This window comes from Tachysurus fulvidraco, chromosome 4 (assembly GCF_022655615.1).
Source record: "Tachysurus fulvidraco isolate hzauxx_2018 chromosome 4, HZAU_PFXX_2.0, whole genome shotgun sequence".
NCBI classification, from domain to species: Eukaryota; Metazoa; Chordata; class Actinopteri; order Siluriformes; family Bagridae; genus Tachysurus; species Tachysurus fulvidraco.
This window is the reverse complement of record NC_062521.1, coordinates 19,506,862-19,524,537: the sequence shown is the minus strand read 5'-3', so window position 1 is coordinate 19,524,537 and position 17,676 is coordinate 19,506,862. Positions and strand designations below refer to the sequence as shown.

General features: G+C 38.6%; 1 protein-coding gene across 6 annotated transcripts in view; it reads right to left on the bottom strand.

Moving 5' to 3' along the window:
• The window catches only part of LOC113660971 (inositol polyphosphate-5-phosphatase A), a 140,425-nt gene that overhangs the window by 25,928 nt on the left and 96,821 nt on the right, over positions 1 to 17,676 (bottom strand). For all 6 annotated transcript variants that reach the window (XM_047812069.1, XM_047812068.1, XM_027174839.2 and 3 more), the window contains one exon: positions 16,262 to 16,346. In XM_047812069.1, the coding sequence (XP_047668025.1) occupies positions 16,262 to 16,346 (85 nt within the window). The remainder of the gene's footprint in view (positions 1 to 16,261; positions 16,347 to 17,676) is intronic.

Genomic DNA, 17,676 nt, shown 5'->3' with positions numbered 1-17,676 from the left:
AATAGTCTTGCTTTAATCTCTCTGTATAGTCAAAGCATCTGTAAGTGAGCAGTGCATTATCTCTCATCAATGGGTTAACTAAAGAAATCTGTAACATAGGGGTATGGTCATTACATACAATTTTACATACACCTTGTAGAAGCTGCAAAATGTCAATAATGAAATACAAATAAAACAAAAAAGGGGATCATAAAGATTGTATTTAGTTTTTAGTTAGTATTACTCTCAATAAGCTATTACACATAAAAAAATTTTACATATAGACTACAAGACAAAAACTGTTTTTATGTTTTGTAATAAAAATCCAGAAAAGGTCCTGTACATTCTTTAGTTTTCCACCATGTTCTTCATACTTGACTCCTTTCCAAAAGTGATTATATGATGTTGAGATCCATCTTTTCACACTTAGGATAAATGAGAGACTCATACCCAGCTATTACAAAACATTCATTGATTCCCAAGGAGGCAATGCAATACATTAAGAGCCAGGGGGTGTAAAACTGATGATTGGTATAAATTGTTATTATTGCTTATGTAAATTTTGAGCTTATTGCTTATGGGCTCATGGCCCAAGGAAAGTCTGTTACTCTCTGATAATACACACCAAGACCAGAGGACAGCTACAGCTGCTGACCCAATCTACTCATCTAATTGTTGATCATACATGGGCAACACAGTGAGTGTGAACACAGGAGTCTCTTTCAGCCGCTTCATTAAAAGCAGCATTTAAATATATTACATAGACTCTTGCTGACCCAATCTAAATATTATTACCCTAAATCATTTTACAGCAACTGGGATTTTCATTTAATACTTCAGAATGAAAAAGGAGCTATAATAAAGGTGAGAGGGGAAATAACCATTCAGACATTCAAAAGACTTCCTTGGGAATCTGCTGCAAAATATCTATTGATAAATTGCTTATGCAAAAAGAAAATTGATCTTAGCATGATCAAAGCAATAATAACTGATACATCACAATACAGATGACACAGTGCTGAAAAAAATTCTGTGCTACACTAAAGATAAGTGTTGGGCTTCAGTCTAAAATGCCCACTTTGGTTGAGGACCACTGCTGTGGGGGGAAGAAAGGTCACCGTGTGAAGTCCAAGTAATGCTTTTCATTAGATCTCATAGAGTGTAGCTCTTCTTTCATCAATGGTTATCGATTCTCTTAAACGATTATAAATGAGCCGATCCGAATGTCGATATGTAATAGTTGGGAGTGTGTGTGTGTGTGTGTGTGTGTGTGTGTGTGTGTGTGTGTGTGTGTGTGTGTGTGTGTGCGCGTGGAGCCAAGCAGTTTGGAGCAAAGTCTGTGCTTTAGTGTCAGATGCTCTTTAGAGCTTTAATCCTATCAATGAGAGAAAAAACACTGCTCAGTTACAGATACTTTGCCTATACTATAAATCCCTCTTTCAGAAACACCCCCACAAACACACACCTTCTGTTACTGCAGCCTCACACAGATGGAGACACACACACACACACACACACACACACACACACACACACGAACACAGTACTGTATGGCAACATTTCCACTGAATGGTATTGTTAATAATTCCTTGCCTAACTGCACTAACATTATGTCTTACTGCACAAACATTCACATGTCTGTCATAAATATGGTACTGGTACATTTCTCCTAGTGGAATTATTGTATAATAAAACCACTTTAAGGTGCAACTCTGACATATACACTGTAAAATAAAATTGCTGTAGATTTTAAAGAAACTGTCTGGCAACCAACATTGTACTGGAAAATTGTGTTCATGATAATTGTGCATCAAAACAATATTTTCTTTTTTGCAAATAATAATAAAATAATCACATTCTCTGTGAACTAATAAGTCAGTTACAACTTAAAAAGAGAACATTAAAAACAACAAAACATTCAGTAATGCTAGTTTAAAAAAAAATCTGATAGTCTCACAGTATTGTCCATGTTGTTTTGTAACTGTGGTTATAAGCCTATAATACAGACAGCTTACACTGCATTGGGTTGACCTCTGAACCTCAGAGCCTCCTCCTGTAGTCTCCTTCCATCACTCAGTGCAGTCATTATTGATTTCCAGCTCATAACTCCTCATGCCACCACTCACTGCCCTGCCATTACACCAACATGATGAGCCATTGTGAACATTTATGGAGCCGAGTAATTAGATCTCAATTAAAGAGCGAGAGAAACAGAGAGGTGTTAGAGTTGATGGCTCTCAATGGTGCTGTTTAAGGAAAGCTTTTCTGTCCATTCACTGGGTTTGGCACTTGAAGTCAGAGACCCTGCTGGCAGTCATGGTTTGTTAATATTTTCCCACCAATGCCCGTAGTGGAGCTGTCACTTCTTTCCAGACAGTGCCAATCTTGGCAATGTCCAACATTACTTCCTTTACAGGCATACTCAAATCACACACTACAGAACGAAGACATTTGCTGAGTATCATCACAATCCTTAATGCTCTAGAACCTCTACTTTTATTGCCAAGGTGTTAACACAAGGATAAATTGTTGAGATTTTTCTGCAGGGTGGATTGTTATCTGACTTTACTTTCTTCTTCTTATTATTATTATACAGAATAAAATGCATTTTAATACATTATTGGGGTTGACAACAAATGGATCGATGTATGTGATTTCATGGAAATGTAATTTGCAAAAATATCTTGGACTACTTTTTCATAGGAAATGTTGTAATGTAATTATTACCAAAGTGTGTCTGTTAAGAATGATATTAGTCCTGTTCAAATCATATCGATTATAAATCGAACCGCAATTAGAAGATTTGATCTTTATTATACATAAGACATGAAAATAGACTTTTCAATTAATTGCAAAACCATGTTTGAAATTTTTTGTTGAAATTTCAAACAGTAACATCCTTACCACTCAAGCTGGAATGTTGTTTAATAACAATGGCAGATAATAAGATGGTAATGAGTCCCTTAAGAAGTTCTGTAGCTGTTAAGTGACGCTAAATATCTCTGTGTAGATAATGGCAACCAAGGTGGCTATCACAGGCTTCATCTTTCTCTTTCTTTCTGTCTAACTCTTTAATTGAGATCTAATTACTCGGCTCCATAAATGTTCACAATGGCTCATCATGTTGGTGTAATGGCAGGGCAGTGAGTGGTGGCATGAGGAGTTATGAGCTGGAAATCAATAATGTCTGCTCTGAGTGATGGATGAAGCTCTGAGTTCCAGAGGTCAACCCTATGCAGTCTAAAGCCTCCATATAATGTGTTTGTACCCAATGTTACAGATCTACATAGACAGCTGCTTCAGTTTAAATATTAGTTTGTCCAAAGTATTTATTCGCAGAGTTACATGATAGGCACTTTAAACAATGTGTTTTGTTTTAAAACCGTCTTAATGTCCTCGTCCATTATGAAGGTTATCACAAAGCAGCTTTACAGAAATAACTAAATTCAGGATATAAATGATCATTCATGAATACTGAATGAAAAGTTTAACTAACAAACAACTTATAAACAGTAAAGCATGTGATCCATCTACTGTCAGTTTCTGTAGTACAAAAAATGAAAATTCATTCTAGTGGTTAAATTCAGCTTTATGATATGGTTCTGGCCACATACAGAGACACAAAATATTTGAGGAAACTTGTATCTGACATCATGGGCGTTCCAAGTAAGCTGACTAATGCATTTAATAACCTGAAATATTCGTTTATAATTATTAATGTCAAATTAATGACACCTGCCATGCTGTCTGCAAGTCCAAATTGTTTTGTAAACTCAGACAGTCCAGCACTTGTGCTTTCATTGCTGATAGATGAGCCCAACAGTAGGACACATACCACTTCCCCTTTAACTTCTCTGATATGATGCTTATATACATGAACTTTATACGCCAAATCTCCTTCCAGTTTTACTTTAGCAGCAAAAAAATTATCTGTTGTCAAAATTGGGATGCTAGTTACACTGCCAACTAATAATGGGAACCAGTAGAAGGAACACCTACTGGTGACTTCATAGTAAAGCAGCTCCTAAATTCTCTTATGTACCAGGTATTTTCTTTGGCTGAAAATCCAGATTTATTAAAATACATGGAATCATATATCATATCTCTTATCTTCTTAAGCTACATCTAAATCTGACAACACACCCAGTTAAAACAGTATTATTCCTGCAACCCAAAGTACACATTTTAGGTTCCACACTCGTTCCAAATGTACATCTGCATGCCCATGCACACGCTTAGCAATCAGCTTGTAAGTAAAGGGGAGCTGGACAGAGCATGCTGGGCAGCCATGAAGGGGGTGTGTGTGAGGAAAACGGAAAGCAGGATAAAGGCGATTGAGAGGTGGAGGGGAATGCATCCTATTCATCTTAGCCTGTGGAACATCTGGGAAAAGCCCTCTAAAACAATGGCATTGGGTCTCTTAGCTAGCTGACGGCCCTGGAACCACGTTTGGCCTTGCCAGCACAGAATGGACAGGCCACAAATCATCTCAGGACAACAGGGGTAGGTGGGGAATGTCAGTGAGGTGGTGTGTGTGTGTTCCCTCTGGCATTTAAGTCTCAAGCAGGCCCATTCTCTAGGGCCCTGCAGGACAAATTGGCCAGTTTGGGTGTCATTGAGAAGCAGTGCAGCGCGAGGAGAATGGGACAGGCCTGAAACACAAGGAACAGCCCCATAAAAATTCATCACTTTGACCCCTTTGACCTCCGACTGCTGGGGGGCTCCGAACACACACACACACACACACACACACACACACACACACACACACACACACACACACACACACACACACACACACACACACACACACAAACACACACTTTCTCTCTCCTAATGCCATGAGCAAGCAGTGAGCAAGCATCTCATCAATACACCAGCACAAAAAAGGAGGACTTTTTTTTTTTTACCCTTCTACATTTCCATCATTAAATGTCTCTAATTTAGTAAAGCAGATTTGCTGTAAGAGCATACATGCTGCTCACCAAACACACAGACACACAATAGCTAAAAAGAAAAGACTTCTTGAGAGGAAAAAGCCACCAGATGCTTCATTGTGCCTGAGTATGTGTGAGTAGTGTGTGAAGTAAGGCACTAAGGGGTGTGTATGTTCTCTTCGCCGTATTAAGCAGAGAATGAGCAGCCATTGTTTCACTCCAGGCTTTTGACACATTTGTGCCACATGTACAAAGAGAGCTAATAGAAGCTTAAACATGGAGAGGCCAACCTTACCTCCCCTCTACTGCTACTGCTTCAATCCACAACTCCCAGACCAGTCACCACAGATGTCCACAAACTGTTTAAGTCTCTCTGCATCAATAAAACCAAGCTGATTCACAGTTAACCAGAAGGCAAGAGCAAATAGGTTCTTATATGGCTCAAGGTCAGGTTTCTGTCCTAACAATAAGCTGGAGAGATCATCCAGAGAGCCATTTCATCTACAGACATATACACCATTTTCTATTTAGTATTCTTTAATACAATCTGTATGAACATCCATAAATGTAATACTGGAATGCTAGTTTATACCAATGCCAGTCTGCTATGTTGCAAGAATGTCTGTAGGAAACTCAAATAATCAGATCATCTACTCACTGTCCGAGGAATATCATTTTCTGACACTTGCAGCACAAGTCCAGCTTTCCTCTACACAAACATATTTCCTTATTATTCAAGACTAATATAGAAATATGCAGATTTTTTTTAAAGCAGCTGAAAATTTTAATCATACATACAGTACTTCTTCTTTACATTTTCCCAAATGCTGCTATAAACATTTTCACTAGATCCCTTTGCCAGTACTAGTTCATATTGCTATCATATTGTATACCACTTGTTGTAATTACAATGAACTGCAGAAGTTCTTTTGATCAGTTATGAAGTCCTATGCCATCACACAGCAGCAAAAAATTCCAGACTGTTGTCTGCAACCGATATAATGTAAGTACGATGTCTTGCCTATCCTAAAATCGAATTTAAACCAAAAGGTGAGGTATATATACATATACATACATACATACATACATACATACATACATACATACATATATTATATTTGTATATATATATACACACACACACACACACACACACACACACACACACACACACACACACATATATATATATATATATATTCACCATACTATATATAAGTACAATTTTATTAGTTATAATATTTATCAGAATTTTTGTTTAAAACAAAATGTCTGTCTCATCTCATTCTTTTGCTATTAGAACTGGAAGTCTTTCTTTAAGGATAAAATACATGAAAAAACTTCTGCTTAAAACTAGAACTACCTGCATTCTATTCTATATGTTTTGTTTTGCACATGCATTAACTGATCACAGGATAAAATCTGCAGGATTAGTAGATAATTCACACATTCCACTGAAAATGAATTTTAGAAAAAGATCAAGCTTATAGAACAGAACTACATAGAATAAGTTGCTCATAGAGATTACACAAATGTCAAAGCTGTCATTGTTATTGGTTATCAACAAACCCTGAAGCTGACATCCGAATATAAAATCATAGCACATTGTTTCATAACAAACATGAGTGCAAGGCTCTAGTACATTTGTGAGAGTCTCTGAATACAAAGTGCTCAATCTTCTGAGGTCTGTTTAATGATAAATCACTCCACACTGCCACCTCATTTAGGAATCGTCTAGCAGAAAGCCATTTTCAATGAAGGAATATCAGACTTGGCTGAATAAAGTCACGAACCTTCTCTAAAGAAACACAAGCGAGGTACCGACAAAAAAGCTTTTTTCAGCAATCTAACAGTTTTTAAAATCAATTAGCGGTTAGGTTGAGTGCAGTTTGAAGGGTGATTTAGTGTGTATGGAGCAGTGATTATCAATTAGTGGTTCCTTCTTGATGAGCAGCTAAACTCGAGTTCACTACTGCGCTAATCAATGCACACGATCAATCGGTGCGATTGTTATTGCTTTTATTAAAACAACTCAAACTTAAAAAACAAAGTAAAATATCTTTTTTTATATAAATGATGGATTACTTCATGAATTAATAATGATTACAACACAACACTAGTTCTTGAAACTGATTGGTCAGAAGATGTTCATTTACTACAACAGAAGCTCTGACAGTAGTAGATTTATATTAATGCCCTCATTCAAAAATGTTGCAATATTATCATTTATATGCTGAAGGTTACTGAATGAAGATGAGTATTGGGTCATGGGGTCAATACTTTATAACACTGAGGAGGTTTTCCACCACAGGCAAATCTTCAGGATAGAAAATTTGATTTAAATCTTAATAGGTTGAAGAGAAGGAAAAAATAAAGGTTGTGAGGAAATAAATGCTTATAACTAACTTATAACTGACACAAACACTTCGAACATTACAGTACATCCTTCAACAAATGTAATAAAACTCGAGTGCTTTCTGTGGAATAAAACATTTTATACATTAGAATAAAATTTTATAATTATGGACATGCTAAAAAATAGCATGGTTTTAAGTGTGTTTTTTCCTGTACAGAACGTCCTGTCATGTTTTATTCTCTGTATAATATATTATTCTCAATATAATATATAGATATATATAATATCAAATATCATCATGGTTTAAACATGTCCATAAGGCAGCAGACAAAGGACACTGATTCTCTGATGCACAAGACATCACAAAGATGTTTTGTTTTGACTGTAACGGCTGGGCTCTCTGGTCTTTAGTACTACATTGCTACACATCATCATTCAAAATTACTCAAGATGATGATGATTATCACCCATGAGATGAAGCACGTATGAAAAGGTTAATGCTCCCACAAACCTTGTTAAGGTTAACTCTTTTGTTTATCCGGACAATGATCCATGTGTCTCCTCTACTCAGATGCCCATGATGGTGGCAATCTGTGTCTCAATAAGAGTACAGTCTGAAAGAACAGCGCACAATGCTGTCCAACACACAATGGTCCATGATTCATTCTCAGCAACACCCTTTAATTTGTTTGCACCATTTCATTTAAATGATCCTCTCCAATCCTGCTGGGTGGTGATCCAAGTGAGAAGAGGGGGTTGAGAAAGAGAGAGAGAGAGAGAGAGAAAGAGAGAGAGAGAGAGAGAGAGAGAGAGAGAGAGAGAGAGAGAGAGAGAGAGAGAGAGGGAAACAGAACATATAGTCTGGGCCTTGTGCATGGAGTAGTGGTAGACCCCATCATGTGGGTGGGCTTTGTGATTCGTTTTTTAACCAATTTTTCATGCCCATCCCTCTAGATGTGACCCTACTGTGGCTCCTTTATGGAGCTGACAGGCCGGCACAGGAGAACATGATGCCCTTCTGATAGCATGAAATCAGGAACAAAAGCCACTCTAAGACAGAGTGGAGAGGAGAAGCGGTGAGGCGCGAGAAGCTGAGGCCATCCCCCGTCTGGCTCCTCAATGTCTCTATGTCTCTCTCTCTCTCTCTCTCTCTCTCTCTCTCTCTCTCTCACACCCTATTTCTCAGCCTGCTTTGGGTGTCCTTCTCCTTCTCTCTCTCTGCATAACCAGCTGTTAGCTCAGTCTTGTCCTTCATCTCCCAGGTGCAGGAGAAGAGTGAAGTAAGGCACCTTGCGTTCCATTCCGCTTTTTCTAAGACAAAGCTCCAGCTCCTCTTTAAAGGCCTGGCAATATGGCCATCACTGATAAATCAAAAGAGACTTTACACAAGAGGCCATGAATTGCCAATGTGGCACTTAATGGGACCTGTTAAATATGATGGGGTGGTTTGTGGGAAGCTTGTGAATGAGAGACGAGCCAGCGCTCAGTCTGCCAGACGTGTGTAAAGATTCGAAGTGCCACTGCTGGCTTTATGGATCTGCACCAATACTGTTCAATGTGATGGAGGTGTAAGTGGCAGTGAATAAGTGTACTGAACCTGATAATCTCTCTCTGTGCTCTACCGTAGAGACAGAGAGAGTGTGAGAAACACAGAGAGAGAAAAAAGTGTGAGAAAAAGAGAGAGAGAGAGAGAGAGAGAGAGAGAGAGAGAGAGAGAGAGAGAGAGAGAGAGAGAGGGAGATTGATCCAAGAATACTCAGCTCAACCACTATTAAAAAGAAAGAAAAGAGAACATTCTGGACTTGAGCTACTGAATGAAAAAGACAGATCTGTGCTGCTGAACAGAAAGCAAACTTCATCTTCAACATGAAGTAAAGTAACCATGCTTCCAGATGCAGAAAGCTTCTAACCCAGAGGGTTTTTTTTTTTTTTTTTTTACAAACGACAATGAACAAAAGCAATTTATTCTTTTTTCCTATTTGTTTCATATTCACTCAAGTGCATCTAACACCTAATAGTTTCTCCTCAATGAAAAGCACATTTGTCTTCTACAGATAATGTTATGCAGATGTAAAATTCAGCCTTTGGAACATTTAGCAACAGAGGAAATGAATAAAAGTGCAACATAAATGTTTAACATGCCTGGGATGCTATGCTTCATAAAAAACTTTTTCTTTAACGGACATCACAAAAATCACTGGTAGAAACCCAGAAGAAAAACAATAACAATGCTGTAGCAACTGGATTTGGTGTACGCAGTGTTAATAGTGAAATATCTAGTGAAAATGTATCTGCTCACTTGAATTGAGTGAGCTTCATCTGAATCTTAGCAACCTGAAAACAAGTTTCAATTTCCTTGCCTTTAATCTGACTGTAAATTTAATACTTCTGGAAAATGTATTTTATGATTCTAAAACTTTAATCTAGATTTTGAGCCTGTCTGGATTCTGAGGGCAGAATAAATCATATAAATGCATAATAAATCAATAAACAAATAATAAATCATATAAATGCATATCTTTAAAAAATATTCAATAAATATTATAGCAACATTTTTGTTTAACATTTGAGTATGAATTACTCATAAACTAATGTCTAAATTAAATAAATAAATAAATAAATTATATATATATATATATATATATATATATATATATATATATATATATATATATATATATATATATATATATATATATACAAGCATGTTTACAATGTTAATTGTCTCTACTGCAGACAACAAATGTAGCACCAAATGCAGAGAAAAATAGGTTGAGGTTTAACATTAATTCATTAATGCTTACAGATGTTTGCCAAAAACATAAAACTGTTTCTTGCATAAATTTTCTTTCAATAAAGTGCTGGTATATGAGGCAGCTTTATATCACTGAGTTTATTAGTTAAAGAGGCAGCCATCTCAGACCACCCTCATGTCCTAACCCATGGTAACTCTAGACAATTTCTGTGAGAGTGATATTGTATTCTCTTGTTCTCAGACAAAACACACTTGTTCTATCCTTGCTTTGTTTCTTAAAAGGCTTTTCCTGAGCTGAAAAAGAGCCGTCCAATGTAAGATCTTTCAGCCAGTACGGAAGCACTGAAATATACAACAACCCAGTTAGCCAGGAGCCTGTAAATAACTAAAATTAATAGAAAGGTAATACAAAAGAAAGGGATATACACTGATTAGAGGAATGGTCAGCTACTGGGAGTGCCAGCCGATCTTTAAATGAAAGCTGGAGAATTAAAGAGAATCACTTCACTATATGAGTGGGTTCTTATGGCCGCTCTATTCAGCAGCACCATGCAGTTATAACACACTGTGTTTGTGTGTCAAAAGCTGTGAAGGCTTCCAGTGCCAGGCGCCTCACTCGCCCCAGTCACCCACCCGTGCCAGCCTCAACTGAGAAGAGCGACACAATGGGACCAGGCCCCAGGAGCACGCTCAACCATCTCCGAGAGGAACAGAAGGCAGCGGTTGTTCTTCATTCTCTTCGCTTTTTAATTACGTCTTGATCAAAGCCGCCACACGCTCCTTCTTGATGTGTGGCTCTCTTTGTTTTAGTGTTATTAGATGGAGAGAAAGAAAGGGATAGAGTGGGAGGGACAGAGGCAGAGAGAAAACAGAGCGAAAGAGAAAGCACTGTTTGTTCACGCTTGTGGCGTATCAGCCGAGGTCATCAGAGAGATCATGTGGGTTTATCAGGAGCTCTAGTGTATCATGATGCTTATTATTATGCGGTGACTGCCCTATAATTATTCTTAACACATTGCTCTGTTCTAAGATAAGAATGGAAAACCTGTTGCCTCTAAAGCTCTAAAAAAAAAAAAGCTGCTGCTGGTTAATAAACATTTTATGTAAACGTAAACGATTATGTAAATATGTAATATGCAAATTAACCTAATATGTAAATCTGTATATCGATGTCTCTAAAAAACTCATATCTGTATTCAGATATAACTCTGAAGTGGATGTTGCCTTAGTTTTTTCCAAGCAGTGTGATTTTTGCACCTGTCTATAATTATTGTAAACGTGACATCATGCTTGCACCTGCATGAAAGTAAAAAACTTGTCGCATACTTTAGAAGCTTAGTGAAGGAAAAATACCCTTATACATTATTAATGAGTTTTTTGTCTTTTCTCTGTACAAGAAATACGCAATTCTTGGACATGATATTAGCTTATGTGCACCAACCGTGCTTGGATAGACGTCATTAAATAAGGAATTGATATTGAGAATGAATCTTAAAAAAAATGAATAATCGCGTTATTAACTCAGTTATGGAGTAGATCAGAAAAAATATATACTCTTTCTAAGATTATCCTGTTCTAAAAAGGACAATTTATAGCAGAAACTCATTTATGGTTAACAAAATAAAGTACTGATTTAAGATCATTTATCTTTGAATGAAGTAAATATATGCTGTGTGTGTGTGTGTGTGTGTGTGTGTGTGTGTGTGTGTGTGTGTGTGTGTGTGTGTGTGTGTGTGTGTGTGTGAGGACTGGTTTATCAGATGGAGATGAGAGTCACTATCTCTGGGGTTGAGAGTCTTGTAGAATGAGGGCCAATCAGAGCGCGCCGAGTGACTAATGGATGGATGCGTCCCAAAATTAATTAGCCTGACTAATGTAGTGTACACTTAATTTCGCTGCCTGCCTTTTGATTTATGGCAGGCCATGTGCATAAACACAGCGTGAAATGGAGCCTTATTGTCTGAGGAAGATTTCACTGGTAAACACAGCCATAGGCCCCTTAGACAACGCCCCAGACGCTGCACAGCCTTCCAGCAGCGAGTGTTGTGAACAGATGCATATGGACACACAATCACTCTAGCAAACATTCACCTGCACAAACAACACACAGGTTTTCTGCTATGCACATCTACAAATGAAACACAGGATTAGCAAAAAACACACAAAATAACACGACCCCCCCCCACCACCACCACACACACACAAACCCATATTCAAGTTATAATTCAGTCTTTTGCTTCAAAGACAAACAGCACTTGAGCTGACTCTGGCACCAAGAGTGAGTTGGAAAGCTCTTCAAACAGTGAAAAATGTAATCTTTATTACTGTATTTGTCACTAATGAGCAGCTTACAGGCCACACTTGGATCAGGAATTGTATGCAGCCCCATCTTTATTTTTATGCTCTTTAGCTCACAAAACAATGAGGACAAAGGCAAGAAACATTCATGATTCATGTAAAGTGCCTCCTTCTGCACTTCCTCCTGCTGCATACAGGGGGCGCTGAGACTCACATGCTAAACAGGGAGCCGGTTCATCCTCTCAAATCACACTCTTAATGACAGCAGCCAGTAAGAGAAGCGGGTAAACTCCAATTAAAACAAGCGCGAGTTGTGTCACGAGGACAGTAGATCACGTCAGTAATTAACCTCACTCTTGGCCCCTATCAATCCCCGACTTGGAACGGCTCGCAGGCCGTGCTATTTTTTTTGTAGGAATTAAATTTACATTCTATTAAGTTTAATTAGGAGAGATTTTAAATATACTGGAGAGCAGCAGCAGTGCTGTCACTCTGCCTGCTGATTCACTACCAGCCGAACCCCAGGGTCCTGCTCCAATCCCAGCATGCACTTCAGCTGCCTGGCTGTGGTCAGAACACAGCTCACAGGTGAGCACTGTCCACACTCCTTTACACATCTGCTCTATATCTTTCAATCTCCTTCCAAAACTGTATCTCCAAATAAAAGCACTCACATACACACAGAACATACACAGGTTTGGCAGAGAAGCTAAAAAAGAATTCAACTGATTTTATTGCCAAATATCTTGAAAAAAAAAAAAGAAACATGATTTACAGACCGGTGTTAAGACCAACCCTAAGTTTTATGACTGGCTGTGTAGCGCTTCCCAATCTCTTCCTGTTTCTCTCAGGAAATGAGTGGGACACAGGGAGAGTGAGTGCAGTGGAAGGACAGAGGGAGAAGAGAATGTGAGAGAGAGAAGGTCCAGCGTTAGGACCCACATTTCTCCATCTTTTGTCCCCAGTGAAAAGCAGTGCTAAATGGGGGTCAATTGAAGCCAAGTCCCTTCTGTCTCACACAATTACTAGAGCTCCCTGTTCGTGTGTGTGTGTGTGTGTGTGTGTGTGTGTGTGTGTGTGTGTGTGTGTGTGTGTGTGTGTGTGTGTGTGTGTGTGTGTGTTATAGGAAAGGGGCTGGCCCCATGCCTCTGGTTACTGATCCTGCCGCTCAAGCACTTCAGGAATGTGCCACCTGTATCCAACCACCCCTGTGCCCCATCACACATACACAGCATCACATGGGATTCCTTCCCAGACAACCATAGTGCATGCTGGGAAAGAGGGACATCCTGATGCTGAAGATGGTGCAGAGGTGTATAAGGAAGAGGATGTTTTTTTAATTAAAATGAGGTCAAAGTAAAATATAAGTGAACTAAAAACACAAAAGAGTGTCTGCCATTTTTGAGCAACTTGGATAAATTCCACTTCTAAAATATTCACTGTAAGCTACCTGCTGCTGAGCCTGCAAATATTTCCTTCAGCATTTCTCTAACAGCCAAAACTTTGTCCATGTATATTTGAATAAAGGACACAAGTAAATTAAGGCTGTGCATTTTATTAGTAATGTAATCTGTATTCCTTCAAAATCATGAGCAAATCATATCTGAATTTTATTTACAAGCATCCGAGAAGTGAAGCTCAAATCAATCCAATCACAGGGATTTAAAGACTTGGTTATGAATGTGACTCACATCTGAATGATGCAAATGTAAATGGATTATATGGGTCAGATGATAAAGTACAAATATGACTTGCGAGAAGGAAATTGGCTCTACAGCGGATGTTTGGACAAGGTGTGATTCAAAAATATTTTAATCCAGCGCCTCGTGAGGCCGAGTGCCTGAACTGCAGTCGCTGGACAAGAGAACAGATAAAGACTATGATCTAGTTTACCACACAGGATGAAGTCCTTCCTGCATCATTAGAGTTCAGCAATTCAGCTGTTCAACAATTCAGCAAGAAAACAATTCAGCTATTCAAGAAGCCCTCTTTTCCTTCTCCTCCCCTCGCCACTTTAACAGTGAGAACCTCCTCGAGCAGGACAATGACCTGAATCTATCTGTCTCTCTCTCTCTCTCTCTCTCTCTCTCTCTCTCTCTCTCTCTCTCTCTCTCTCTCACACACACACACACACACACACACACACACACACACACACACACACACACACACCCTCTTTCTAACCTGGTTCCTTATAACATAGGCATGTATTAATAAGATCTCCAACAAGAGCAGCCTGAATAAGAAACAGCCACTGCTACTCGTTAGAATGACAAAAAGAAAGAATTAGTCCAATAGAGAGAGAGAGAGAGAGAGAGAGAGAGAGAGAGAGAGAGAGAGAGAGAGAATCCTGTACTCATCAAAATAAAGGGCAGACTGTGTCCTGCCTCTGATTTTGCCATGGCATTTTACAACTGGGAGATTTATGACTCATTAATGTGCTTACTACTCTCCCAACCCAGCTGTGTTTGCTAACCTGACTGCAAGGTGCATTGTTATGTTACGGGGTGTTCTCCGTTTCTCACACACACATGCACATATACTGTGTGCTAATGAAGGCCCTTATAAAACCAGGCACTCCTCAGTGAAGTGGTGATTAGGACGTCATAAATCCGATAACTCGACCACACACATGAGCCTGCTGGGTTTGTGATCAACTGCTTGTGTGCGTGTGTGTTGGTGAGGAAGTAAGAAAGACAGCAAAGAACGTGTTAAAAGTCAAACGGTGCAGGAATGTTACAAATGGAGCAAGAACTCAAAAGATAAATATGACGTTGCTCTGTTCTGACTAAAGAGAAGGAAAAGAGAGGAATCAAGAATAAATAATAGGGCAATTGTAGATCAGTTACTATCTAAAATAGTTTTGTAGTTTTTAGTCAAAATTGGAAAATTAAGTGCTGAAGTAAGGACTATAAATAAACAAACAATATTAGTTACGACTAAGCTGACACAATATTTAAAATAAAATTAAACTGTGTGCATGTGCTCCTTATTGAAGAGCAGCACAGATGCTATATTGTTTATCAGGCCTACTTGTATAACGAAGTTGGCCTGATAAACAACACACCGCTTCATATTCATAAACTAAAACCCTGTTTATCTTTGGTGAGAGCAGACCAGACAATCATGGCTTTATCTGTTCAGCAGCACAGACAATGAAAGTTAAGGTGCATCAGAGAAAGATGTTATGTCATACTGCTCCAAAACTTTGTACAGGATGAAAACTTTATTTTCGTCCATCTTAAAGCTGCAGACACTCACAGACATTTAACTTGACAACCTATTTGCGTTCCTGAAACTACCTTCAATCATCCCAAAACCTACACTCTTGGGAAAGTGTTAAAAAACAACAACAAATAAAATCAACAAAATAAAAACAAACAACAAAACAAAACCCAACATAACAGTTTTAGTATGATATTTTATCATTCTTGTCGCATCCGAATATGAAAGCAGTGGTTTATAAGCTGCTGCCACTTACATTTGCAGTACAAAGACTTATTCTTATGCAAAATAAATTCAACAAGTTCTTGAACAGATCAGAGATTAGAGCTCCATAACAGTTCTGCTGTGGCCTAAGAAGGTTGTATGATATGATATGTTATAATAACCGATGTTCTACATCAACTCATGCTTCCATACACCTGACTAATTTTAGCCTAGTTACATTCCCAACTATGTCGTGTCACACACACAAAGCTGGGCAACATCTCCTCCTGACTGGCAATATTATTTGCATACCTATTAACTGATAATAGTATGATATTCTTGGCCCATTTTTTTTATAAGGCTGAGAAATATAATCATAATTATAGTTCTTTTCACAGTATAGAAAAAGGTTTCAAAATCATTGTTCATGGCAATCACACATAAGCTCCAGGGACAGTGGATAGAAATCAACACACTGGAGCATTCCTTTAACTACACTTTTCTTACCTCTATAACCTGCTTGGAGTCCAGCCTGAAGTTAAAATCACCAAACAGGAAATATGGAAGCTTCTCATGACGCTGGTCTGTGATCCTGGACAGACAGAGAGAGAGAGAGAGCGAGAGAGAGAGAGAGAGAGAGAGAGAGAGAGAGAGAGAGAGAGAGAGAGAGAGAGAGAGAGAGAGAGCCATCAGCAGAGTACAAATTTGATTCTTATTGGTATCCAATAGCAAAGCAGAGATCACCAACTCATTTGCAGACACCTTAAACAATTCAGTTACACTTGAATCCAAATCTGGTTAATAGAGCACTGGGGCAGATGTGCTGGATCATGGCTGGGGAATCACTGTGGCAGTGTTTGTGAAGCAAATAGCACTCCCTAGTGGAGGATTGAAACTGCACTGACACAGTGAGAAAGAACTGGATAATAAGCACAGGTTCACACTGCTGCTGATCTAAACGTGTATGTATGGTACGTGTCTCTCAAGCCATCTAAATTTGTTATTTGCAAAAACAGCACACTTTTGATTTAACCCTGTCCCCTTGTAAATGATAACACACCTGAAAACAACCCATTTTAAACGTAGCAGTAATCCTGCATTACTTTTCATTTGATCCGACACTCCCTGCAGCTCTCTGAGAAGCTTGGACGATTCATGGAGTCCTGAAGTCATGGAGTGCTTCCAGAGAGCACCGGGTCTCTACAGTGTTCCCCTATTCTGTCAACTCTTAATAAACACTCCTCAGATGAGGAATAATTAACTCTCCATACCTAATCATTTATTTTGTGTGTGTGTGTGTGTGTGTGTGTGTGTGTGTGTGTGTGTGTGTGTGTGTGTGTGTGTGTGTGTGAGAGAGTGAATGAGTGCTTGGTAAAAGAGGCAGGAAAGTGTCTTGGTCTTGGATTAATTAGTGCAGATGCTATGCTGGCTAATCGCTAGGATAAATCTCCCCCCTGCTCCCACTGCCCAACATCAGTGTATTTATGAGGTTGTAGAGAACGGGTCTCATGCCGGCGACTCCTGGATGGTACTCTGAGGTAACTCCAAGTCTGTGTATGTTTGAACAGGGGGTGGCAGAATGTGCTATTTTATATCTGTCTGGGTGCAGTTCAGCAAATGAAGTTTAGGTGGAATTTATTTTGCAAAGGAAAACTGTTTAGGTGTGAGGAAGACTTTGTAATTGTGAGGTAGATTTTTAGGTGCAAGGTAAAAGGTTGAACAGTTTCATTAAATTATTAAAAATAAATTATTCAATTATTAGAATTTGGGCAACCAAATATGATTTAATATCTGAACAGATATTGTGTTCTAAACATATATTAACAAACATATGAATTGGGAGAGACAATCATGTTTTTTTGTTGTTTTTTTAAAGAAAGCCTCCCAGTCGGGTTGGATTCAAACCAATACCATGTTTGACA